The sequence below is a fragment of the Perissodus microlepis genome, chromosome 14, assembly GCF_051167445.1.
Source record: "Perissodus microlepis isolate ML-2025 ecotype Zambia chromosome 14, ASM5116744v1, whole genome shotgun sequence".
Lineage (NCBI taxonomy): Eukaryota > Metazoa > Chordata > Actinopteri > Cichliformes > Cichlidae > Perissodus > Perissodus microlepis.
Window position 1 is genome coordinate 31691895 of NC_140474.1, and position 27790 is coordinate 31719684.

Sequence of the window (27790 nt, forward strand, 5' to 3'; positions counted from 1 at the left end):
TTTCCTCCTGTAGCCCGGGTGAAAGGGTTACACCCCGCCTGATTTACGACAGTGGAATTGTTCGTGGCGACACATGGAATCTGACCTTCTTGTATGCACATAAGTACATGCCTGGCCACAGACACACACACGCACATTAAGCGGCACTGCTCATTTTTATCTGACGGAATTCATTTTTCTCCACTGCACCTTCCTACACTTTCCTCTCGTGCCGAAAAAAAAAAAATCCAGATCCTTTCCAACCTGCCTAACTCACTTCTTCCTCCCTAGCCGAAATTTGAACTTTTATGGGGCGGGGAGGTGGCGGGGGTGTCTTTTCCACAGCACTTATAAATCCTAATAAATCTATCATAATAAATGTGTAATCCTCGGTGTCTGGATGAGGGGAGGCGATACAGAGAGAGGGACAGCCACAGATGACTGGCTGGATTACCAGCGGCTGAAACCAGAGCTTCTAAAGCCCCTACCGAGCATTAGCAGGAAGAAATCCAATCAGTCTGGAGCTATTCTCTTTTAACACACACACACACAAATTATAAGGGACACAAGCACACACATGGATACACGCACAGACACACAGAGGACATTGTTTAAGAAGCAAATGTAGATCATCTGCATTCATGCAAGCATCTCTGCAAAACATTGTTTTACTTCTCACCATGCATGCAGCCAGTGCTGCACATGTGCAAGTACACGCACACACACACACACACACACACACACACTATAATAGAGCTTCCAGCTGCAGCTTCATATAACTAATCCTGGCGAACATTTGTGAAACATGCACCAGTGACAAGCCAAAGGCAACATCATCTGTATCTTACAACTTCAAGTCAGCACATTAGCCTCCAGCAACCTTAGGGGGCTCTGTGTGTGTGTGTGTGTGTGTGTGTGTGTGTGTGTGTGTGTGTGTGTGTGTGTGTGTGTGTGTGTGTGTGTGTGTGTGTGTGTTTGGGACTGAATCTCTGTAAGAAAAAAAAAATCTGCATTTTTTTGTGCAACTGTGCATCAGCATGGTCACGCTGACATGCTATTATGAGCCTTCAGCCCAGACTCCAGGGTGTGCTGCATTACAGCTCCCACATAGGCCTTTCTGGCAGTACTCTCAGCTCTCCCACAGGCAGTACATCCATTCATCTCTATCTTCCTGACCCCGGCTGATAAATCAAGACACTGTGTCCTTAAATTGCCAGTCCAAGCCCTATTGAAGATATTCGCTTTTCCCAGGGATGGAAATTAGCGATAAAAGAAGACACAAAAAGGCACTTAGCTTGCCACCCAAGAGGAGAGCAGTAAAGCAGACCAAGGTAATGATCGTCTATAAGCGGAGGATAGACGGGAGGGATGAAGAGAAAAGACCCGGGTCATAAAATCCATTTACACAACAACTGGTCACAAAATGGCTAAATGACGAAATAACGGGAGGCTTTGAATACAGCATGGAAGCTTGAGGGCTCTTCTCCTGCTCAGAAGGGGAGCCTGTGGTTGTATTCTATGACAATAATTACACACACAGGCACCCAGGCACATGTAATCCAGCAGAATTTGTAATGAATCCTCCCCAGATCAATACCACTCATCTAATTCATTAGTTTGGGTGCTAAATATAGCACGGTGCCCCCATCGTCAGCCCTGGCTTCTTATGCCTAATTATGCAAAACTCCAGTGAAATATTGCTTAAAATCATTTCCCTCTGCTGAAAATCCATCATCATCCTCCTCAGTAATCACCCAACCTACCCCCCCAATTATTCACAACTTTAATAAACATGTTTTTGACATGCCCCCCAAAAAGTACTTTCAAGCATTCAGTCAAATGAACCCGTGCTCTGTATCATACATGAGCCAGCACACTCTGGTAACATAAACTCTCACACAGTGTGAGAGTGTATGTTTTGTGATCTCCTGCAAAACCAGAAGACCCCCCTGAACTCACTAAAGTAAGCAAGCGTAAGGAGGGTTTGGAATATATGTTAATAAGTGATTAAACAGATGTTTGATGATTATGGGGTCACAGGAAACCATGTTAGGATCGGCTGAATCAGCTCCCATCGTCTTACCGGCCTGGTTGGTGGTGACGGTCACTGAAGTGGCCTGCTCAGGCCCTGGGCTCTGAGGTGAGACTCCATTCACCGCCCACACCTCAAAGGTGTAGTTGGTGTGGGCCTGTAGCTCGTTGATGGACACCCTGGTTCCCTTCAGGCTCAGCTGCTGTGGGCTGAAGTGGATTCCATTTCCGCAGGGTTGACAGCGCCGGCCGTCAGAACCGCAGCGCTTACACACTACGTTGTATGTCAAGTCCTGGCGACCCCCAGAGCTCCGGGGTGGGCTCCACTCCAGGTTTACGGAGGTTTCGTTCACATTGGAGATGAGATGCACAGGCGCCGACGGAGGGCCTGCAGAGGGAGGGAGGAGAGCTGGCGTTGTAAAAAGCAGCATGCCAAATGCTAAAAAAGCACACAGATGCAATAACATTGACTTGTGGTTACTGAAATTGAGAAGAAATCCATAATACAAGCAGCCACGTTTTCACGATTCTGTCTTTTACTGTCCTTTATTCTGTCAGTTACTTTTACAGTAACTGCTAAGCTGTTAGCTACTCATGTGTTAGCGGTGCTTTGTGGTGAAATATGCAGTTTAATTGAGCTTGAGTTTAGCCAGCTTTTATTTAGAACATATTTTTGTAATGATTTAAACAGCAATCTGTAGGTTTAAGAAGCAGCTTCAGTAATGTGTTAAGTAATTATAAGCTAATTAGCTGTGTGCTCATGTTGCTTATGCTAATAAGCTATCTAAAGCGGCGGTGGTTAGCGTATGGTTTAAAGCAGTGGGGTTTCTGCCAATTTATTGCAAGATGTACACAATTTCAAACCCAACCCCCACCCCCACTACTGACTCTTTTTAAAGACTGTTAAATGAGCTTAACGTAGCACATTCAGCTAGTGTTCCTGTTAACCATTTTTTGTTTTTACACATATAAATAGGCCTGTTCAGCCAGTGTTGCCAACTCCTCAGTAAGTAAAATCGCTATTGGCTGTCCTAAAAGTTGCTAGAAGTCACTAAATGACGTCATCGCTCAGTTTGCATAACTGGTCATGCCTATGTAATTGTAACAGACCCTGTAGGAGAGAGAAATAACATTGTGGAAGAGACATAGTGAGTAAAAAAAACACCCTAAAAGCATTTAGAATATATTTAGAACTAGAAATTAAATTTCTTTCCCACAAGAGTTAGCTTGTGTGTGTGTGTGTCTTTTTAGGTCGTTTTTAACCTTGTGATCCATAAAAAGTAACAGTAAAAGAAGAACATTTTTAACCATTAACAATCAAAATGGACATGGCAAGCCTCACCAGACAGCTTCATTCAAAATCGGATGTACAAGATGGACTTAAGGCTCTGCAAGGACATTTCAAAGTTTGGGGGGTTCGCTTTGCTTATGCATTCGATTCATTTGCAGTTTGTACGCGTAGGGGTGAATATCTCCTATGTGCTTTCATGTCAAGTCGTCATAAGTCTCCAATAACACCAGAAAAAAGTAGCCAGATTTGTCGCTAGTCGCTTTTTAGAAAGTCGTTAAGGGGGGTCTGAAAACTTGCTAAATATAGCGACAAAGTCGCTAAGTTGGCAATACTGTGTTCAGCATCCATTTACTAATGTTCACGACACACAAAAAAAGAATTCTTGGAACAACTTAATTATGTTATGTAATAATTATGTCAACTGGTATAACATGATGAATTAACTTGAGTTAATAAGGCAGACTAAGCCTACAGATTTAAGCTACACACAATGCACAATAGGTGAACCTTAACTTGGAAGGTTTTACTTCAGTAAAAATAACACGTTAAAGGAACAGGCTGTCATCATATTCACCAAACCGCAAAAAAACATCAAGGTCTGAAATTAACTGCTGATCTGGACAGTTGTCATAATCCTCATGAATACCTGTGGCAATTAATCCTCTCTATACATAAGTTGTGAATTTGTAATTGACTGGGTTCTCCGTTTATTGGGAGCTGAGGCTTCTTGAGTTACCTTTTAATGTCCTGTCCATTACAGAATGGGAGGATCCAGTTTCACCTCAGTTAATTCAGAATGCTAACAGAAATCCAATAGGCCAACAGACTTTCTTTCAGATTCCTGTCGAATCAGCTGGAAAGTGGTGGGATGCCTGAGCCCACTGCTAACAGTGGGACTTTATGGCAGCCAGTGAATAACTTTAAACAAAGTTTGCTTTGGAGGCTGTTATTTAGTCCCTGCTTTGATATAAAAAGCCACATGCTGTAGTTTTATATGGAAGCAGCTCTGCAGCTATGTGACAAACTTCCTGGCACATCAATCCCAATTTACATGTCAGCTCCGTTGTAATTAGTGTGTTTTTTTGCGTTGTTTTCAAACATAAGTGGTGGTAATTGACTTAACTCTCACTTTCTCTCTCCCCGTGTCTCTGTTTTCCCTGTCTCACTGCTCTCCACTCTCTCTCTCCCTCTGACTAATGAAGCGCACGCGAGCTGGCTGGGGGGATCGATGCAGGGTGAAATATGAAAGCTAGTCAGTCCGCAGACGAATCATTTCACAACGGAAATTAATTATCAGTGTTATTTTTGGAGAAGGAGAATGGCAATGAATGATTTCACAGAGACACCAAGAGCAGCGGAGGGAGGACCGCGTGTGGGGCTGTGCACGCACGGTCGCCCGAGGAGGAAGAAGCGTGCTCTGAGTGTCAGCGTATTAATGGAGACGAGTAACTGTGCGCTAGGAAGGCGCTTGGCTGTGCGTGTATGGACACGACTCCAGCGTTATTCTGGCAGAAAATTCGCAAATGCTGAGGGGAGGCAGAGGCTGAGAGGACGGAGATGGAGAAGACAAACACCGTCTGTTCACCCAGAAAGCAAAAGAAAAAAACCTGATTAGTATGTAAGGAGCAGGTCTGGAGGGTTGGATACAAGGAGGGAGGGCAAATAATGAGCGTGGCTGGTAAGGAGAGGTATCTGTTTAACTGCCCAGTACACGAGCGTTGAGATGAAAGGATGCAGAATGGACTGCGCTAATAGCACCACCGCTCAGCCTCCCCTTACCAAGTGTAGCCCTCCATGAAAATCTATTAATACATTCCCATTAAAAATCATGATAAAGGACTCATCCACCATCCTTTGCCCCTGCCTTTTCATCTCCTCGCCCACTTTTCCTCATTTGCTCTTTCACCTTATTCCCCACATCTGCTTCCCAGACAATGGGAACAAGTTACAGATGGGATTTCTAATTTAAGGTGCCCACTCAAAGCGTTATCACAATAGCGGCTTTGTCAGTGAGCTAGGTTTAACTCACACCTACTACCTTTACACCAATTCTTGAACCACAATCTGAGATACTGGGCTCTTATCTGGACTTCAGGTGTCATAAACGTAACAGGACAAAGGTGGCTGATCATTTGCACAGCAGTGCTACGCTGTTAAATTAATAATTGAAATGTTATGGAAACACAGACGCAGTTCCATTACCTCAAAACTATAAAACTAGACATCCTTATGTTAGCTGAGTTTTCTTTAGCTTTTCATATAAGAGACAGCTAAAAAAAAAAAAAAAACTCACAAGGAAAAAATTTCCCTTGTGTATGTATTGAACAATTACATATACTGTGCTGATGAAAGGGTGCTAGACAGAACTAATCCATCAAACATGATTCAAACCCCAAAATCAGCTCCCTGGTAAAAATGTACAAACTGAGAAATATAGATCATATTATTATCCAAACTCATTTGTATTTGCTTTGCTTTTTTAAACAAATTTGTGGCATTTATCTTTTTCTAACCAAGCTGGATTTTTCAGATTTTTGAATGAAACAAACAGATCTGACTAATCAGACCACTGCATTTAGGAACAAGCCCACTCGCAGCATTGAATATCCAAATATTAAAATAATCCGGTTTACCTCAGAAACACAATTAGACGCTGTTCCGGGTCAATCGACTCTCTGAAATGATTACTCTGTCTCCTCAGATGTGGTCGCAACTCTGCCAGCAAGAGCTCAAACTGTCCCACTGACTTCCCAATATGTGTACAAAAGCAGTCGGGATACAGTTTCAACTCCTGGATCAAACAATAAAATTCTCCCTGCTGCTGCTTGCGAGGATCGGTTTCTTCCTTTTCTTGTGTAGAAACATCAGTACCAGCTCATCATTGCTTGACGTCAATTCAATTTTTTTCATAGTGCATTTTCGTAGGACAAATTTTTCGAAAAAATTCAGTTCTTGGTGTGTACGTTATAAAACAAGCTTGCATCCAAAAAGTTTGGAATTTCAATTTTTTGAAAAGTAGCGATTTTTTGGTGTGTAAAGGTCTTTAGGGGGCAGGATGCCCATTGACAGGAGAATGTGTATAATCATCCCAGAAAGAATTTTTTGTTCTGCTAATACAAACCTAACAACTGCACTATGTAGCTTTGCTTTTATAAACAAATAAAAATAAAATCTAAATCTTAAATACCATATCAGTATTCTTCCTTGCAAACACACACACACACGCAAACTACATTTGCCTGTACCTGTCGCTCTCCCAGAAGGCACCATTGGGAACAAGGGAGCGTGGGAGAGCCGTCAGCTGTGACTGACACCCGGTAATTAATCCTGGGAGAAAGAATGGCAGGGGGAGACGGGAGCTCATGCTCGCACAACCTTCATACAACGTTAGCTCAACATGGCCTCAAAATTCACGCTCCTTATGGGAGGAATCCAGGGGGACACTTGGAAAGTTTCTCCTAAAGAAAGTTGGTGATTTCTTTTCCCTCCCTTTCTGTTCGTTTATGGCCTAGCAATTTGCTCAGAGCATTACTTCTTTATTTCCTGCTGCTCTTTCACTTCCACACTCCCCCCCTCCCCACCTTAATCTGTGTTTCTCATTTTTACTCCACTCCCATTCTCCATCTTTCCCCACAGCAAGCTCCCACCCTCTCCACCCCTATCTCTGTCTGTCTCTTTCTATCAGTAATTGTTAGCCTAGTGCAGCGCAGGACCGAGTTAAAGAGCCGGGCTAAATTGGCCAGAGCAACGACCCTGCTATTACCATCCGGCTGGGATTCATTCAATGCCCCCCTTGAGTCCTCCACAGTCTGCGTTCATTCCTTACTCCGTACCTCCTTCTTCCTCCACAAAACCACCGCTAAGAAAACTGGGGAAAAATCTGAAAAACACATCAAGGGCCAACAGAAACCCCAAAATGGAGAACAACCCCTCCTTATAACCTGAACACAAGCAGAGCAAGCAGCTCCCACGGGTGTCTGTCGCTGGTCCTCATTACTGCTTTGTGTGTGGGTGTATTTATACCCACTCACATGGGTATTTTACCTAGTTTTAATATTGTACACTAAATTGTGTTCGGTGATATCTTCTACCTGATTACTTTATTAAAAAAAATAATGAAGTGTATGCGTGTATGGATCTCAGTGCTCCAGCTGCAGAGCAAGATCATTTCTATAGAGGTGGCCAGGCTGAGACTATTAGACACTATTACATAGACTGGGGTGGTACAGAAACTGAGGTCCAAATAACCAATTTTTTGGTTACTTTGATCTCTTTTGTCATTTACTTATGAAGGCATGAGTGCTACATATCTCTATATATTATTATGTAATATAAAGTCCTTAAATAATTATTCCTTTTTACGGCTGTAAAGCCTGAAGCATGAAATAATTGCCAGAAAATTCTGCTTGTTTGAAGCTGGAGTTGTTTTTTTAATAAATAAATAAATAAATTTTTAGATATTTGCATATATCAGTTTTAATTTATATCACTTTTGCCAACGTCTGCCATTTTGTGCAATTAATTTAGGTTGTATTGCCCCCCCAAGATCTCACTAATGACACAGAGGTTGCAAAAGCTCACAAAAACTCATGTATCAAACATGATAAACTTGGCATTAGGGTGGCCATAGTAGTGGCCAGTGCCCCCCCTCTGGCAAAACCTTGGTTGCACCCCTGCTGAGAACATAAAAATCTTTCCAAAAAATAAAAATGAAAACAAAAGTAACCACAGCTAAAACCTGTATCCCAACTATGAAAAAGACTAGAGCTCAAGGTTGATGGAACAAAAAAAAGAAAGAAAAATGAAACCCCAGAATTCTCAAAAAAAATTGTTATAGTACATAAAATCTCCTAAGATGACTATCTGACTAGTAACCAACGTTTCCATTCACATGCAGCGTGCATTAATGGCTGGCCAAAAGAACAGCCCAATGAAAAAGGTGCGGGCACTGAGAGCTAGAATACAGCTGGAGTCGTGCAAATGATGAAACTACAACATCCAGTTTTAATCATAATGTTACTTTGCTAGACTGCAAACTAAGAGAGAGGAAAAGTGTTTTCAATAACCCATACACGCGCACACACGCGCACACACACACAAAGACATGCTCCCCAATTACCAGAGATGCTGGCTCGTTCCCAGCCTGACCTTCAGCAAAGCAAACTGGGAAATGAATTTAAGAGGCTTTTTTTCTTCATCTGCTCTGTTCGTGACTCTGAGTGGGTTTTTAAAGAAACAGAGAGAGGGAGAGAGTGAAAACAAAATGTGGATGAGTAGGGATGTAAGCGTGACAGCTGTAATTACAGAGCTCTAACATGTGGATGAGATGTGCAAAAAACAAAAAAAAATGTACGGGGAAGGAAAACAGCAGTCGACAGACAGGGTGAGAGTTCAAAGATCAAATGTTGACCGGCTGACGAGCCAGGGCAAAGGTCGCTGAGAGAGTCGGGCTAATGTTCAGTTCCTAACCGCCAAGTTAGGAATGTAGCTGGAATGACAAAGCAGGGTCCTATAAAATCAGTCGAGTAATGAGCTTCGACAGCTGTTACTTGCAGCCGCCGTTGTGAAATGCCGTACTGACTAACGAGACAATGGGGATGACCTCCCTGCTCGTCCATTAAAAGACGGCTAGTAATCCAGTTTATATGAGATGTTGCTGAACAGTGAGGCAGGAGGGTGGATTAGCAGTCTGTTACTTTCATTTATGAAAACTTGGGGATTTATCAATATTTGCACTGCAATTGAAAAACAATTCAAATCAGGTGTAAGTGTATTAAAGAATAAACAGCAGGGAATCCTGTTTTTTGTTTTTTTCAAAAAAATGTTTTGCAGCACAGATTCTTTGTTTTTGAATTATCTTGTTTTTTTTCAGTGATTCATAATCAGCAGCACTGCACTTATTTTTCTTCTTCTTGTTTTCAACTTTAATTTCTATTACAGGAAGCTGAACGCCCAGGTGGAGATTGTTTGCTGAAAACATTACATGTCCTCCTGCAGCATGAAAAGCATCCAAGCAGAATTCCTGCTAGAATATCAAGCTCTCAAACAGCCTTAAAAAAGCCTACAGCATAGGATTTGAAAAAATTATTTATTTTTCCTAAGGCCTTTATGCATCAAGCTCATTGCCAAAAAAAATGAAATGACCACTTTTTTTAATGCCAATTTCTCATGTAACGTATATACACACTGTAGGTGTTATGTTTTTTGCAAGTAATTTATCCTCACTACGGAAAAAATTAAGTCGACATGCGACAACGAGCTGGTACTGATGTTTTTGCCCAAGAAAAGGAAGGCGGGGAGGGGCGGAAAAATCGAGCTTGATCTGAAAAAAAAGCTGCAAATTCATCCAGCAGAATTACAAAGTCATGGATGACGTCACTAACAGTAGATGAGTCCGAAAAATATTTTTACCACATGAAATATTTGCACAGATTTTACATGTCCAGTAGATATTTAGACTTTACTAGAACAGCCTTCTATCATTCACAGTTCAGAATAACCGTCATTTCTCTTATACTGGGGGCTTTGGTGCACTTGCAAATGCTTGTAACTCCATATGTTTGTACTACAAGTCAGAATTTGGACATCTATCCTTAATGTGTGTATTAAGATGTCTTTCTTCTGATTGGCTGCTTCTCAGAATCAAAAATTAGCATGGCAGGTGGGCGGAGCTTCTGTGCTGACAGCCATATTAGGGATATCTGCTCATGTGACGTCATACAGAGCCCAGAGTAGAAACTGACCCTTTTGGAGGTTTGGCTAAAGGGATTTATGTGTTTACGCGGCGAGCCGATTATTTGAAACCTCGGTCATGTTTAATGAGCATCCACCATTATAACAGTACGTGTACTTCAGAAAAAGAGGAAAGGCATAATAGGTCCCCTTTAATGGAGTTTTTTGTTAAAGCTCTACATTGTTGTCTGTCCTTCAAATAAAATACCCATTTCACTCCTTTCTATTGCCACTTTATGTGACACATCCAGCCACTGCATAAAAGCTTTTGTACTCGCTGCTCTGAGTAAATACTTTCCTACTTTCATGTTTAATGACAGTTGGAAAATACGTGTAAACTCTGTAGCACTTTGTAGCAAAGTCGAACATTTCCAATTTTACAAATTGCTCACAGTGGTGTATTGCTTTGGATCCTGTATAGATACTATGCTAGAGGGAAATAATTAGTTTGGGGCTGGGGGGGTACTTCATCCACTCTGATTCAGTGAGCTGATTTGCTGAGTGATGACTCCTCAGGAACTTGACAGAAAGGCGAGCCAACTATGAGCTAAGCACCTTAACAGATGTTTTCGTTGTTAAAATTACTTCATGACACTAAAATTACTCATTCATAACACAAACGGCTCTCAAACGAACGTATCAATCTTATTATTTTCCCGTAAGATGGGAGTGCAGGGATTCTGGTGTTATGTGGCTTTTCCTGTTCTCTCCGTGTTTCTGTGCATTTCTGCCACTATGAACTCCCAGTTCTGTGACTCAGAGAGGGAACGAGGTCTAAAAAAGGCAAGAGGTATCATTAGGCAGCAGGATTGTTGGCAATATTTGTTATCACAGACGTGGTGAGTTAGTGGGGTAGGCTTGGAAGGACCAGATTCACTAGCAGTTCACTCATACAACCGGAAGGAGGAAAGTGAAGACACACACAGATGAATTTACCACTGAACACCTTCCTCTAGCTTGATTCATTGCTGTCTTCTAGCTTTCTTCCCTTTATCCCCCTGGTCCCCATTGCTTTATTTTACATATGTCTTGCCCTTGTTTTCCTTTTTCATCACCTCCCCCAAACAGTTTCATTCCTGTTCACCGTCTGGAAGACTGAATCTGGGATGCAGCGGTTTTTACCCTCATTAGTTCTATGTCACTGTGACCGATGACTAAGTACCACCTGAGATCAAAAGACGCCTATTAAACCAACCTGCGCCTTCTTTATGTTTGCACAATTTGCATGATTATCTGTCAGTGTGTGTATACGTGTACGTGTACATGTGTGTGTGGGTGTGAGGGCCTGGCAATGCATGTTTTAGAATCAATGCCCGTGTTTCGGTGGAGGCGGTCTCTCTCAGTGTGTGTGTCGGGGTTCCTTTCCAAAACAGTGTTTGGTTACAGCTATCTTTGGCTGTTTAGAAAATCACTGCAAACCACAGCCTGTCACGGCCTACTGGTAACATAACTGCGTGCTGTGTATCGTTATGCTACATGTGGGTGTACTTACGGGTGCAGGGCATGGATGCCGGGTCCGTTTCGGAGCGGAAGTATCCCTTGTCGCAGGCACAGGAGGTGGAGCCTTCTCTGACAGAGTAACTGTGAAGAGGACACTTGGAACAGGCGCCATCGGTGGCCAGAGCACGGTAGTAACCAATCTTACAAGCTGAAAGATAGCAAAAACACAGAGAGGAAGTCGGGTTAGGGTTGCAAATCTGGACAATATGAAATACATGTTTATGACTCAAATGCTTTTGTACTAGAGGGGAAAGTTCTGGAAGAAGCTGGAAGGCTGTAGTTCCCAAGCAGCCCACTAATAAATTAGTGGTGGTTTTAGCTGTATGCTTCTGTCCTTGCACACAGCAATTGCAGCTAAAACTCATTGGAATGTCATTGGAGGGTTTTTGCTCACAAATCAAAGTATGGAACAAAAATTTAGATCTGATTACATAGATTAAGATTAAAAGTCAGCGAAACACCAAAATTATTACAACAGTCCACAAAATCTTTACCCACTGTATGGACTGCAATGGACCAAATACACTGCAGCAAATGCTATGGCAAGACATCCAATAGTTACTGAGATATTTTAGTCCAAACCAAAGAGGGTGAACACAGCAGAAACACCCACAGTTAATATATGCAGTCGCCTGGGGTTTGTACTCTCTGCAAACTGGAAACAAATGTGGAGAATCTGAAGGCAGTGGTCACGATTTTTAGAACTGGAAGGTTTCTGGTTGTGTAGCTACTTTGTAGTTTTTGATCACACTTGAAAAGGCTTTGGATAAATGCTGAAATGCTGACTTTAACTAATTTAATTACGTGCCACTTTTCCATGTAATTTTGTTACACAAGTACAGTGTAAAATTTTAACTGTAACATCTAACGGAATCTAGTCAAATGAAATGGACTTGATTTGTCTACACCAAGCACATCTTCCTTAGTGATTAATTATTTGATTTTAGATATTAGTTGGAATTTACTCAAAATTATTGCATCACATTTATTGAGGATGAAGAATCTTTTTTTTAGTGTGTGTGCCAAAAAGGAATTGAATTTGCTGAAATGCAATCTTAAAAGCATCAGCAACATCTCTCTGTGTAGCTTTTTAAAAATTATGTCAGATTTATCTATATATTCATAAACGATGAATGGACTATTAGATATCACTTGGATACATTTAAAGCCCATCGAAATCGCCTCTTGTTCCCAAAGGCTAAATCAGTAGACTCGCCAGCGTGTCCCTCAACACTAGTTTCAGTAATAAGGATTATTACCTACTCACTGAACTTGAAATTTACCTGTATTTTATCCCTCTGAAGAGAAGAAGAGAGCAGTGTGGGCTTGACCAATTCCCCCCAATTAGCAACAGAGAACAACATGTTGCAGAGAGGCCCCTGTTCCTTTCACCAGTCCCCCCCCTCCTCTCTCTCTTTGTCTTCGTTTTTCTACTTCAGCGCTTTCTCCCTTTTCACCTTTCTCACAAGCCTGCGTTCCATTACCAGAAACAACAGAACTGGAGGAAAGGGTGCTATTTCCTCTGACCAAAAAAAAAGGAGAAGATCAAATAACTACCTCTTGTCTCTCTCACAAATTTAGGCTATGCTCTGTTGGCAAGATGTGGAGCTGCAATGAAACCAGAGCCGATGGCATTTCAGACCATTTAACAAACAAATGCCACCACACTTGGCACACCGGGAGCTCTGTCACTCTCACAAGGCTGTGAGCCCGGGCCTAACACAGACACACACACACACAGACACACACACACCTCACAGCCTGAAATGGTAATCTAAGTGACACTTTTCCTACTTTTGGCGACATTGCTCGCCTTTCCTTTGAGTGACAGTTTGATTGGAGGGCTCGTCTTTCAAGGAGTTTCTCCTTCCTCTATCCATTTCTGTAATGGTCGGAGAAACCTAGCAGGGTTACGTTTCAGCCCCTGAGCGCTGAACCAGAAAGACGAGGACAATAGAACAATTCTCCGAAAGGTGCGGCGCAGACAGTCGCAACACCGATTGGACAGAATAACCTGTCAGTCAGTGAGGCAGCCGTGTGCTTGGCAGTGGGTCAACAAATGGTATGGAGGCCAGAGGGCTGTGGTTTGGGTTTTGTTAGAATGAAATACTTGAGTGTCTGTCTATATTGTTATGGTGTTAAAAAAAAGAACTCCAATGAAGACAGATGGGTAAACTCATACCCAATATAAGTCAGATAATTACACACTCACAGTCTGCAGGGGTAAAGCAATCTCCCCTTTTCTTCAAAAGCTCACGCACAACCCGGATCTCAAAGTACGTTTTGAAAGGCATATGGATTTCAACACCACAGTCATAAATACATCAAGGAAACCTGCATATAGTCGAATAAACAAACTTTTGCATGAGTTACCCACACCAGAAATCAAATCAGAGCCTGTCCACGTTCACCGCACCAAGAGGGAAGTCGGGTCTTCCAACGAAAACACATATTCCGCCACCCGGCCGACACACTCGCACACACAAACAGCAGAGGAAATCCACAAACCCTCTAAAATACTGGGAAATCCCTGTCTTGGAGGCGCAATAAAGTCAGGCTATTTAGCCTGCAGACTCTCCTCCCTTGCTGCTGGATTAGCATAGCGTGGCGTTAACAGAGCCAAAGCTAGCTGCTACCTGCTGAGCCATTCTTTGCCCAGTCCCATTCCCTCAATCAGCTCTAAATCCCTGTCACTTTGCTCGCTAGCACTAAGCTAAGGGCCTCATTGACTGTAGCCCGCAGGGGTGCGTGAAGCCTCCATTTCTTTTTCTTCACAGTAGCAAAAAAAAAAAGTGAGGAGATTAGTAAGGGGGTACTTTGTCTTATCTCCCTGTCTCTAAAGGAATCTTTCAGCGCCCGGTGTCATCATTAGAAACAGGAGGACACTAGGGTTTGTGGGTTTTGTTCGAGAGGTTGTGACCGCTTCAGGCGACAAAACACAAAGTCAGGGTTTGTACATGTGCGCTGACCAGGAAAGTGTCCGGAGCTGAGAGCAGGGTCAAGCAGCTGTTTGAGAAGGTGCCCCGCACCCAACCCCCGAATGCTAAAAGCTGGTGGGAGAGTTAATTGAGTCCCATGCTTCACAGCCTTTGGGTCTGAGCCTCTTAAAAGTCTAAAGACAGTCTAAGAGCAGCCTACCTCAAACTGTGCACGGTTGATGAGGTTTTTTTTTTTTTTTTTTTTTTTTGCCCGTCAATTATTAAGCTGTCCCAAGCTGACCCTCACAGGCTGTCCCAGAATTCTTTGCAGAACTCCAAATCCCCCCGTTTTGCCATAGACAGGCTCTGGCATCTTCATCTGTGGTTTGAAACTCAGGATTTCAGAACTTGTGTTTGAAAATGTGATGTCAACATATCAGGGCTTGTTTATAGCAGCGACTGCCCTGCAAAGGGAATAACTGGAAGAAAAGAGAGGTTGATATCCAAGTAAAGCTGGGGGAATTTGCTTCCTATTAGGAGCCTTCGTGTGTGTATGTGTGTGTGTGAGAGGAAAGAGACCACAATAGTGGGTGGTCCAAGAGACCGTGGCTTCAGAGAGGAATCTCCCTTAAGACTTGCTGGATTTATCACTGTCCGGACCAGCCGTGGCAAACCTATACAGACGCAAATAGAGGCGCACAGGAACACATGTGTATTGAGTTTTAAAGGGATCTGAGCTGAGACGCCCTCGTCATATCCTCTAATGCAGCCCTCAAAAGTCTAACCCAATTTTTTCCCCCCACACCATCTTTTTTATACGTCTCTTTTTTTCGCTCCCGATGCTGTCTAACTCTTTTTTCCCTTAATTTTTTTTTTTACTCTTTCTGTCTCCCGCTCTCAGAGGCTTTCTCTCAGCAAGCTTCCTTTCAGAGACAGAGAGGGGTTTGTCAGGTGCCAAATCCCTGAGCTGAGAGATCAAAGACAGACAAAGAGACTGGTGACTTACTGTTCTATTCTAGAAAGGCAAAAATGGAATCCCTCATAGGCCGGGGACATCACATTCTTCCCCTTTTCTACCCCAGCAGCTCTTTCACTCATTCAATCCTCCTCTCTAGCTTTAGTCTTTTTCCCCCTTTGTCACTCTTTCCCCTGCCCCATCCCTGTTGTCTCTGAGCTAAAGCATGTTTGGAGAAAAGGAGACTGGAGTGAGTTGCAAGAGTTAATGAGTAGTTTTGTCTGTGCAGTCGGGGACTCTGCTGGCTGATTTAGTTTAATGGAGAGGGGGGGGAAATGGGACCATCGATGCGTCCATCTGTAAAAAATAGGAGCACAGAAAAAGCTAACGATACAATGATAGCTACCCACAGGCGAGCCAACTACAAAAAAACACAGCTAAGTTTTCCTCCGAGTGGCAGCAACCCACACACCAGGCTTTGAACAGCGATAGATGCCGCCAAATAAATCCACATCTACCCACACACCCACCTACTGCAGCCCACCTTGAGTGACCCGCATGCTAAGCCTGATAGGCAAGCTATTCTGCAGCCTACACAACAAAGTAACCAATACACTAGGGAATGAAAGCATGAGAGCGAACTTGCACTACAATAAGCATCCGAAAACCCCGGGAATGTAACACCCAGCGCACGGCGCACAATAACCAGGCCTGCCCAGGCAGAACAATTGCCTCTCTTGTAATCAAAAAAAGGGAGAATTAAGTTCAAACTGCTGCCTTTCCCTCCGCTTTCAAAGCCGTGCTTTATCTTCTATAGGTGATGAAAACTCGGTCACTCTTTTTTAGTCATAACAGACAGTGAGCGCTCTTCAGAGGAGCGGTCGGAGGCATCCTCACAAAGCCGCTCTTTCAAAAAACCAAGCGATCGGCTTTCAGGACCTGAGGGCAAGGAGAGTCTCGCCTTCTCCTGCACCTTGAGGAGCCAACGATCTCTATTCAAACTGCCTTTCTGCCTTATCCCCCTGCCTTTGTGTGTTTTCAATCTCTTTTTTTACCCTCTCTGTGGAAGGCAAGTTGCTCAGGTGAGACTCCTGCTAAAAAAGATTACGATTCCAATAATGTTTCTCTTTATCCCCTAGCTATGGAATATACACTCACAAGCTGAACGTATATTCCCCACACGAACATGAATGTATAGAACAAAATAGCCTCCATATCGACACACCTGAGCCAGTGGCATATTATCGGGGCTAACTAGCTGCTGACCGTTAGCGTCTGTCACTGGGACAGCAGGAGAGTGGAGCAGGTTAACTCATTAATTCTGTCACTCTGGGTTATTAATTACCTCCAGCCCTGACAGCGACGCAGAGCCACACGGCCAGCGAAACACATCAGCGTGATGGATGAGGGACACACGGCCACCGAAACTGATCACCATGATTGATGACATACACTCGACACACATCTTGACCTTGACCTGGCAGGGGAAAAAGGTCCTATATTAGCTGTAGCATCCTTTAAGATGCAAAAGTGAAAAAGTCTGGGAGCGACATCTGGGCCGACATCCTCACTGGTGTTAATGAAGGCTTCAAACAAAAGCCATCGAGGCTAACAACGTTAATAAGACTCAAGCCAACCTTGCTGACAATCACCGATGCTTCGCTACCAGCGGCCGGTGCCAGCAAGCGCGAGGGTTGCCAGCAGTTTGTCTGTCGAAGGCCAGATGATTTATAACTGTATTTTCAGCCACACCAATCCATCACCCGAGAACCACCCAAGACGCTGCCCTAATTAAAATGTCTGTACCTGACATATAGGAGCACCGGCCAATGAACCAGATGAGCAAAGCGTGTTGTAAAAAAGGAGAATTATAACAAAAGAAGGCTCCGAGAACCAAGGTTACACCCGTAAAACAAACTGTTCCCTCGTGCTGATGCCTTGGCCTTTCATCCAAATTCAACATCAGATCTGAAATGTTCTAACCTGCAGCGTTTCCACAAGTCAGTACTGAATTTTTGCTGACACTGTAAAAGACCTTTGACAGCACTGTTCACCCAAATATAGACTATACCGCAGACTGGATATGAAATATGGACGCAGCCACAGTGACGCCACCTATTGGTTTTGGACTCCGCAAAACCAGTGAAGCCTTGGTGAGTTTGGTTTTTTTGGAGCCAAAAGCGATGAAATTTGGAGCACATGGAGTGCTCAGTTACCAATTCCTGCTAGCTTTTGTCTGCTAATCAGTGCTAAATAACAGACTAATAAAATACGATTAAGTTTATCACTCACCAGGACTGAAGCACAAACTACTTGGATGGTCGTGCACCACACTGTACCACACAGGTTAGGCCTAGCAACCAACAACAGCTTACTGTGTGCATATGTCAGACAGGAAGGGTTTTCGTAGCATTTAACTGAATGAGGTATCCATCAGTTAACCTGTTGTGAACAGAGGTACTTTCGAAGCCAAGCTCAAGTGGTGACATGTTGTCTTCATTTTTCATCCCAAGGGGTTGCTGCTCAAATAATACAAGAGACTAACGAACAGTTTCCTGCTTCATTATGAAGCCGTTTTTGCTAAGAGCACAGTGTGGTGCCATATTGTAAAAAGAAATTGCAATATTGTTCTGAGGACTTCCTGTAGACCAAGGTCTCAGCGTTCTTATTGACACGTAGGCCCCAACTTCCTCCCTAATTCCTCTAAGTTCACCTTAAGAAGGAGTATTAGTACAATGGTCATATCGCAGAAATCTAAAGTATTCCACCCAGCCAACTTCACAACATACAATACAATTGCTTAAAGAATGAGAGTCCTGAAAGTAAATGTAAGGAAAAGAATGAGGCACTTCAAAAAAAAAAAAAAAAACCTCAAGAGACGAGGCTAGAGAGCAGAAATTGTTAGGACTTTGAAACGAATGGAGAAGAGCTACAGCTACAGGATGGAAAGATGAGGAAGAGGTGCAGGCAAACAGATCCATCTTTGTCTGGTGAAACACTATTTGACTTGGCTGCGTTAGGTGGGAGCCACTCAGATTCCACATTTGCGCCCATGCCAGGTCGGCAAGGGTGGCACCACCCAAAGCCGGGCATTGTGCCAACTGACTAAGGACCTTTTGTGACCTGAGATTCACACAGCAGGTGGGTAATGGGCTATAATTCAAGGCAAACAAGACAAGTGAAACATACACAAACAGAGGCATGCAAACTTCTGTGCACCTGCAGACCCTCAGGTATGAACACAAAAGCCCTTCAAACGTCCTCTGGACTATGCAGATTCACTTTGCAGAGCCATGCATGCATGCAAATACACACAAAGATGCACATATCAGCTGAACAGGCTTTGTGTAAGGAGGTTAAGCACGGTACGGCAGCAAAGCAGGGACCAGGGGAGGTAAACAAACACAATCATGGCATTGTCTTGGTCCAATTTCCTCAGGTTCTCTATGGGGGTTAGTGTCTCATGTTGGATATGTGTGTGTCTGCATGTGTGTGTGTTTAGCATACTTTCCTGACATTGTTTACAATGAAAAGAGCCGCATTTCAATTCAGTTATGACAAAAAAAATAAATAATAGGTAGATAGGTGGGAGGTGGGGTGGTATGCTAATGTTGTTGTGTGAGGGGACACTCGCAGGGGCGCACACGCTGCTAAACAATTGGGGGAGTTTAACTATTCTGCTCGCAGTGAGTCAAGGAGAATGAGGCAGGAAAGGGGAGTATGTGTGAGGAGAACACACACTAAGAATAGGTGAAGAGGAAGCGATAGGAAGCGGTCTCAATGGGGCCTCGTAGCCAATTCTGTAAACAAGTGTAAACCACTTGTGACATTGCAGTACAAATACACAACAAATCACTGCACAGACTCAAGGTGACACATGCTCAATGCACAGCTTGTTCACTCGCATATCCATTTTTTCTTGCACAGTGCACAATACGTCACACATATTTTCTGAAACTGGGAAATACATCAACATCACGAGCTTTCTGCGCAAAATGGGAGAAAATATCACGACAGCTAAACAAAGGACAATCTAGCTATGCGTCAGCTGAATATATACATCACACACTAAGAAGCGAACTTGGTAAGATTAATTCAAGTAACAAACAAAAAATGTGCCTTTGTGATTAATGCATGTGTATGATGATGTTGCTATTTCTCTTGCAGGGTAACACTGACTGCTTGCTGCTGATTACCACTGAGGCTGGGAAGCACGATTAACAAAAGCTAAACTAAAAACTAAAACTAGATGTGAAAAAATCATTTTTGTTAGTTAGCTGGTTATTTAAAATAATAATAAAAATTTGACTTTCACCAAAACAGGAAAACTAACTGAAACAATTTTGTGAATTTAAAAAAAATTATTAAAATAAAATGAAAGCATAGACAAAATATCCTTATTTCTAGTGTTTGCTACTTTGCCAAAAAAATAAGTGAATATTAAAAGCTGCCTGCTGAGGCTTTTATGGTGATGTTTATTGAGACTTTGGATTACTATAAGTCTGTGAATCCGCTATTTTCAAAAGGTTCAGTGTTTTTATTCTAATACCTGGAATCATTTTCCTAAATCTTGCCTCTGACACATGCCCTCCCATACATTATTAATTAATAAAGACTAAAGCTAAGACTGAAACTAATAAAAACTAAACTAAAACTAAACATTTTCAAACAATAAACCAAAAAAAACCAAAAAACAACCCCATAATACTCTGGTAACTCACTGAAACTAGCCTAAATTAAAAGCAAAAAGTCAAAATGAAACAACCAAAAACTAATTACAAAATACAAAACTATGACAACTGCTGGGTAGTAGTGTGGCCCGTGACACATAAGAAAACACCAACATATAGAAAAAAGGTTGCAAAAGCACAAAAAAATAATAAACAAAAGAAAAAAACAGAAGTGTTTCTGGGGACACATTAAGGTGACAGACCAGCTGTGACAGAAGCGACAGAAACCAAAACATGTGACGAACTGCTGGAGGATTCACCGGCGCTGTGAGGGAGATGTAAGGTAATGTGTATTTTAATTGCATCATTCATCTAATACTGTAGTTACATGTTTGCTATTAACCTTTTCCTGTTAGCTTCTTACATTCCGTGGCTGGTTTGTCACCCTAAAAACACTTTTGTTGTGTTGGGTCAACTTTCGTGTGTTTTTCCTATTTCTGTTGTTCTGTTGCAGAAAGAAGAGCCTCAATAATTATTAAAAGGTGCTTCAAGATCTAGATATGAGTAATTTTTAACTAACATAATAATCTCTAAATGTTCCTTCTATCTGCTAACTCGGCGTGGAACCAGCTGCAAAAGAAACTCTAAGCAGCTGGTCTCAATAAATGAATTTAAGGTGATGTGGATTTGGATGAGACCTGTTTGTTTTATGTATGTGTGTAAGACTAATATGTCTTCTTGTGGGTGTTGTTCTGGAACCACTGTTCACTCTCATGTCCATTTTTGCTGGGAAACTCAAACATCTTATGTCCAGGTTAAACAAAGCGTAAATTAAATTTATTAAAGTTTTTTTTAAAAAAAAAAAAGCCCATAAATCCGCCCTCTCTGGCCTGGGTGCCACAGGTGTGTGACCTCAGGTGGAAACATTGCAGCTGGAAAATTGTTCAAATATGATGTAATTGCCACATTTCTGCAGATAGCTCAAAGCAAAAATAAACCTTAACCTCCATCACATGTATTCTGATATCCAGATAAACATGAAAGCAGAATGGCTAAACCACTGCCTGTAGCTGGGGATTTTCAACATTAATTTCAGTTGTCTTTTCAAACGGAACACATGGTTTATTTAATCTTTAGTTACAGCGGAAGAAAAAGGGCTCCGACTTACACTTGGATCATTAAAAACGACTCCATAGTGACAAATTCACCACGTAAAATATTTACACCGAGCTTACATGTAAGTTTAGATGACTCCACCACGACCCCGTCGTAAATCAAACACGCTCCACCACACGCACACGGGACGTACAGTTTGTCAAATGAAAGTGCGCGCACATCTGTCAGCGCTTAAGCTCGCACATGCAAAAACTTAAATTGCTTCGTTGTCTGCGGTCTCGGGGGCGAGTTTAACATCAACCTTGACGGTTTCTCAGAAGCAGCTCGGTGCAGAGGTTGCAAAGGGTCGACTTATGGGTGAAAAAGGGAGGTATTTTTAGGTTGTTTGTTTAGGTAATCTACTTGTAGCTCCCAGACGACAGGCTGTCTGGGGCCTCAAAACACCTTCTATTGTGCATGTGTGTGCACATGAGGTGTGTGTGTGTGTGTGTATCCCTGGGAATGCTGCGCTGCCATTGTGTCTCTGCACTGGGGGACACGTTTTTGATGCGATTTTATGCTCTGGATGTGTGTGTGTATGTGTGAGTGCACAAATACACACACACACACGCACAGGTTACATAAAAACTGTCCCGGGTCACTGGCTCTTCAACAGCTCATGTCAGCCCAGTGATGGCCTGCTGGTCTCCACCGCGACTGTCCCTGCCCTGCCCTTTGACCTCGCCTGGTGTCACTCAGGCCTCACCAGGCCACTTTCTCCCTCTCTCTGTCTCTCTCTCCTCTCGAAACAGAAACGAGGTCACTACCATCATAGAAATGACACCTCCCATCCTGAGCCTCCCCCCAGTTTGAAACTGTGTTGACTCCTGTTCATGCTGCATGCCTTGACATGATGTGTGTACACTCCTAAGCTGGCAGCGTATATGTGTGTCCAACAGCTGGATGCATACACTACCTTGCCTAACCCCAGACTAGTTAAACCTAGCCTTGTGGGCAGAGTGGAGAGGGTGTGTGTGGGGTGAAGGGCGTGCAGGGTTTGTAACAGGAGCCTCGGGTTAATGGCTGCTGCTCTGACAAGGTTACTCTGCTAATGTGTTTTAGCCTTTAGCTTTGATGTGACAGCAGACACACATGCACAATGATGATATTGGGAGGGCAAACAAAGGGATATGAGGTAAAATGCACAGCGTGCTTTGAAGTAAGTGTAAGGGCACCACCGCGGTCGAGTTTCTGTGTCGTGTTTTTCACATTCCTCTAACTCTTTACATTCTTCCAACACAAGCATATCTACAGCTCTCTCTGCCTTTCCTTATCTCTTCTTATCGTTGCGATTTATCACCTCTTAAGTTGACGTTCTGCACTTATCAGCTTTGCTGATTGTGAAAGCAAAGAAAAGCGCTCATAACCTCCTTTATTCTCCCGCTTAATGCCATCAATAATCAAGCTCCAACCTCCAGGCCTGAAAAGTAAAGCCAAGAAGAGTATGCGCCAAAACCTGCAATTCCTAATGTGGCCACTTGAGGCTGGTCCCAAAACTGAACCAATCCCCATAGGCGCCAATGGAAGAATGCTCTAAAAGAAAATCCCAACATGGTGGCAGCCGAAATGCTTAAGCTGAGGTTTCAAAAACCAGAATCCAAAAATGAAGAAATGCCTTGGTGGCTTGATCTGTCTGTTACTATATACAGTCTATGATTTCAGCACACTAAAACCCAATACTAATGTAAACACAACATATCAGGACATATAGCTTTGGTTTGAATTTTTCTTTCTTTTTTTAAAAAACACAGCAGAAGCTGGTTTTCTTTAACGAGGAGATTAGCTCTGGTGTCTTTCCATCTCAATGCACTCTTTAAAGGGTCAGTTCACTCATGCTCCCTGTAGGCCCAATGAAAACGGTTCAAGATCAGGTGAATCAAGTCTACAATACACACAGCTGATATTGACTGTAATATCTACCGCAGCTGCCAGAGGTCATGGCATGACTACACTACGCTTGTTCAAAGAGGGATCACCACCCATACCCCCTCCCCACTTCACCTTTCACATCTCCAGCCATTTATCAGGCCACTAGGAATCAATTCATCTTGCTTTTTCTTTTATTGTCTTACACACACACACACACACACACACACATTCCTTCTGTCAAACAAAGTCACTTTTTTGGTGCCCTTGTTTCATTTCAATCGCTATCTTTTCTCTTAAGCTTGATCCTATCTGTCTGTCTCGCTTTTTCTCCCTTCCTCTTTTTTTCTTCCAGCGATACAAGTCTTCAAGGGAACACGTTACTTTTTTTTTCTTTCCCCTTCTAGCAGTATTTGAAAACTCACAACATATCAGGAAGGATCAAGGTTTCTAATCCCAGAGATGTGCCCTGCCACGGACATACCTCCGCCTCTGGCTGGAGATCAGCAACTTTGGGTCCACCGGCGCAGCGAGAGCTCCACATCCCCAAATTACATTTCAGCTCTCCTGCACAGAGGTTACACCTCAGAGGCAAGCCCACGGTGTGTTTGATACACATGTACGTTGCCATATTTGTGTGCATACCCATCTCAGCAATGTGTCAGCCACCTGTTCTCAAAATTCTGGGGTGAAATCAAAACTGTAGACGGCAATAAACGTGTTAACAAAGGTAAGAAAGAAAGCTTTGCTTTTCTTGGAGAAACTGGTGTCACACATTGAATAATAACTATTACAACACATGCACCAAAAAGCACCAACAGTAAAAAAATTCTGTTCAGTTATTCAAACTAGGTCTAGCAGAGAGCTCACAGCCACAGCTACTTATGTCACCATTAATCTGGCATAACTTTAAGTCTTCTTGTTTCTTGTACTGAGTTGAAAACACGTTCATTTGCAGTGTAAAGATGGGTATTCTAACATGGGAAGCTTCCAACAATGACTTGCATTTTTAGCCAGCCTTGAGTGTCATTACAAGCATTTGACACTTGTGTATTTCTTCATTTTTCAGCCGCAGACCTTGCAGGGTCTGACTGCAGTGTAAAGGCAAAGAGAATACTCTCCTTGTTCATCATCTACAGTATAGATGTAGCTACGGTCCATTGGTGTGGCAATGTGGATAGCTCTTCCAACAAGCAGGAAAACAACATGCTACAGCTGAATTCTGTTAGAACAGTCAATTTAAGCAGTCAAACATATGTTTTAAGTTTATAAAAAAAAAAAACTTTACTACTTATTGTTGGCCCTACATGTCTTAATTTCTGCACTTAAGCCTGTGTTGTAAATGCAACCTGTAAGTTGTAACCAGCTTCTCTGTTTAAGCTTTCTCTTTACCAAAAAACAAGCCATAACCTAATGCACCAACTCCTCCGCTGAAGCATCAATTCACACGCAGGCGAGCGTAATGTCAGTTTAGGCTTTTGAAGATCTCCAAACTCATCTTCCATTGTCTAAGATGAAGGAGGCTTTGGATGCCCAGAATACTTCCTCCCACTTCACATCTTTAATCTGTTTTCCTTGCAACAATCTGCATGTAGTCTTTTATTCTAATCACACATTCTAAGTGTGTGTGTGTGTTTTTCCAGGGAGAATGAAGCACTGTGCCACTTCCTCCTACGCTGTGATTAGAAAAGGGGGATCTCGGCTCATTAGAATGGGCACTGCATCCAGTCTCAGGGCCCATCAGATTACACAGCCGCCCTTTATTGCAAGGCTTTTTGTCATAACCCCTAACTGATTGCTACGGAGCTGCCTTTGATTTGGCCACTGAACTCTTTGCCCTCTGAGGAAAAAAAAGGATGATGACGAAAGAGAAGAAAAAGACCACCTAGATACTATTGGATGGTGCTGGATTGTGTGTGGGGGGGAAGAGGGGGGGGATCTTAAGTTGGAAATCAGCTTGAGAAAGAGAGAGGGAGAGATAAAACATTTCAAGGTGTTTGCAATCAGCCTCCCATTGTCAGATACTGAAGGAGAGCCGGCCGTTCATCTGAGGGGCTGCTGAGCTGCTTTGTCTGCAGGCAGAGATCACGCACTGCGATTCGGGATGTTAATAGAAGTTTCTGATACAGCATGTGATATGCCTGCTGAGACAGATGCACTGAATAAACACGGGCCAGATAACGGTTCAGACACACACACATTTACTCCACGTCCGTCTGCGCTGGTGATCACTAACACACTGCCCCAGATCAAAGGGATTTCTGTGCGATGGTGAACCGACAGATGAAGTGCAAAAAGAAAAGAAAGGCAAGGTTGCCAGACTGGAACTAAATCTCTTTCCACTTCACTCCCTCCCGTGTTTTTTGCCTCCTTTTCTCCCTCCCTGTCTCCTCATCTTGGATCTCCTCTGCTGTTCTTGGCGAGTGAGGTCCGCTCTGCCTCTCTTTCAGCACAAAGAAGGTGGCAGAGGCCCTCGTTCTCTTTCATAACCACTCTCTCTCTCTCCATCTCCAAAACAGTTCACCCATGCCCACTTGATGGCTGTCCACTTCTCCCTCTCCGTCGGCCTTTCTCTGCCTATACATCCATCCATCTCCCTCCACAAACGCCACCTCTTCTCTCCGTCTGCCTGCCAGCTCGGGGAGAAAACAGGGCTTTTTTTAGGAGGGGGGGGGGTAAGGAAAATCTGAAAAGTGAGCGAAGGAGAAAGAAAAGGGCAAAGGAGCAAGAGGGAGAGTGTGCAGGAAAAAAGGAGGGAGAAGAAGGGGAACAGCCTGAGGAATGGGGGAATGGCAGAGATGCATGGGGGGTGGAGGGGTGGGGGTGAAAGGACTGCAGGGTTGTGTTGGTAGAGAGCTGGGGTATTGATTCAGGGCCTTTTGACATGCTAATTTGCTTGCTGACTGCTTTAATCGCTCCCTCTTCCCATCGCGGGCTTCAAAGAGAGGATGCTTTTCAAAGAGGAGAGGAGAGGAGAGGAGAGGAGAGGAGAGGAGAGGAGAGGAGAGGAGAGGAGAGGAGAGGAGAGGAGAGGAGAGGAGAGGAGAGGAGAGGAGAGGAGAGGAGAGGAGAGGAGAGGAGAAATGTTATCATCCTCATGACCCATATGTTGTTAATGCCAGCTGACAAGCATGTAAGCTGCGCTGTTACAAACATAGTGTACTAAAGAAAAGTAGTGTGTCTTCACAATATCGAGTGTATTTCAGTGAAATTAAAATGAGCTGAAGGCTTAAATGCTCCATTATAGGTTGAAAAAGCAGATCATTACAAAAAAAGGATTATTCAAAAGTTTAAAGCAGGTCCATGTTCATCAACAGTTGCTGTACAGTGTTAGAGATTTGTGGCCTTAATAGGGAAGCAACGGTATATTCTGTACTCTGTGGATCATTTGTTCCCACTGTGTACCACAGTGTCCAACCAAAAACAGAAATCTCCAAATTTCCCTAATTAATTTAGCTAAAACAACACCTGTCATTTTTTCCAGTGTGGCTAAACTACCTAATGAAAAACCTAAACAAAGCATCGAATGGAGCCGATTTGACACTTGTTGCTTTTTCAGTCAGACCCACTGTAATCAAAGAAAGATTTCCGTCTGCAGTAACTTGTCTTTGGCGGGAGTGCTCTGTCATGGGAGAGTGGCAGCAAGACAAAAAGCACAGAACAGAGCGAGCCCTGACGATAACAGATATGACACTGATTGAAGCAGCATGACAGGAGGAAGTGGATTGTGAATCTGCTTGCAGATGTGCAGCAGGAGGCTAAAGCAGGATAAAGAGTGTGCTCATAGAGAGTCTGGCCAAAGATATGTGTAGAATGTATTGAGCAGTCAGCTGATGTGGGTTAGCACTGAGATCAGCTGATCTGCCCCCCTGGTAGCTACTTTCCTTTTCATAAAGCTTATAGTTGGGGCTGGATCAGGTGACCCTGAATCCTCCCATAGTAATAGACTCTTGAGGGCTTCACTGAGTGTTTCTTCTTCTCTCAACTTTTTTCACCTTAGTGTAATATACACCGCTCTGCATTTGATCATTAGTTATTATTAATCTCTGGCTCTCTTCCACAGTGTGTCTTTGTCCTGTCTCCCTCCCCTCACGCTCACGTGGTCGCAGCAGAAGTCCACCACTTTCCGGGAGATTTCTTGGTGACAGTGGGAAGGGAGTTTTTCCTTCCCACTGTCACCAAGTGCTTGCTCAAAGGGACTCAACTGATTGTTGGGGTTTTCTCTGTATAATTGTAGGGTCTTTACTTACAGTATAAAGCCCTTGAGGTAAGTGTTGTTTTGATTTGGTACTGTATAAATAAAAACTGAATGGAGTTTGAATTGCTTGACCTAGTGCTGCGCTCGATTTAAATCTATTCAAAACACTTATATCAATCTGATTCCAATGACAACAATATTTAGTGTGCCTTTAAATAATTTTTTCAGAAAACAGTCTTGGTGATTTATTGAATCCTTTAGCTCGTTTTAAATATAGTTACTAGATATCTCTTCCAGCTGGTGTTAGAAACAGAAATGAGGCCCAACTGTAAATTGTGACAGAGGAGCTTAAGTTGCATAGAAAAAGAAAAAAAAAAGAAAGAAGGAAAAACATGGATAAACATGGATACTTGTAGCAGCATAGTCATACACCCTGAGGTGTAGCTGGCACTGTGGGAGTACTGCAGCTATCAACCCGGGTCATGCTTGATCACC

General features: G+C 43.1%; 1 protein-coding gene across 2 annotated transcripts in view; it reads right to left on the reverse strand.

Moving 5' to 3' along the window:
• Window positions 1-27790, reverse strand: part of epha4l (eph receptor A4, like) — a 61437-nt gene that overhangs the window by 22620 nt on the left and 11027 nt on the right. For both annotated transcript variants that reach the window (XM_084951805.1, XM_084951804.1), the window contains exons 4-5: window positions 11526-11681; window positions 2063-2398 (exon numbers count right to left, since the gene is read on the reverse strand). In XM_084951805.1, the coding sequence (XP_084807931.1) occupies window positions 2063-2398; window positions 11526-11681 (492 nt within the window). The remainder of the gene's footprint in view (window positions 1-2062; window positions 2399-11525; window positions 11682-27790) is intronic.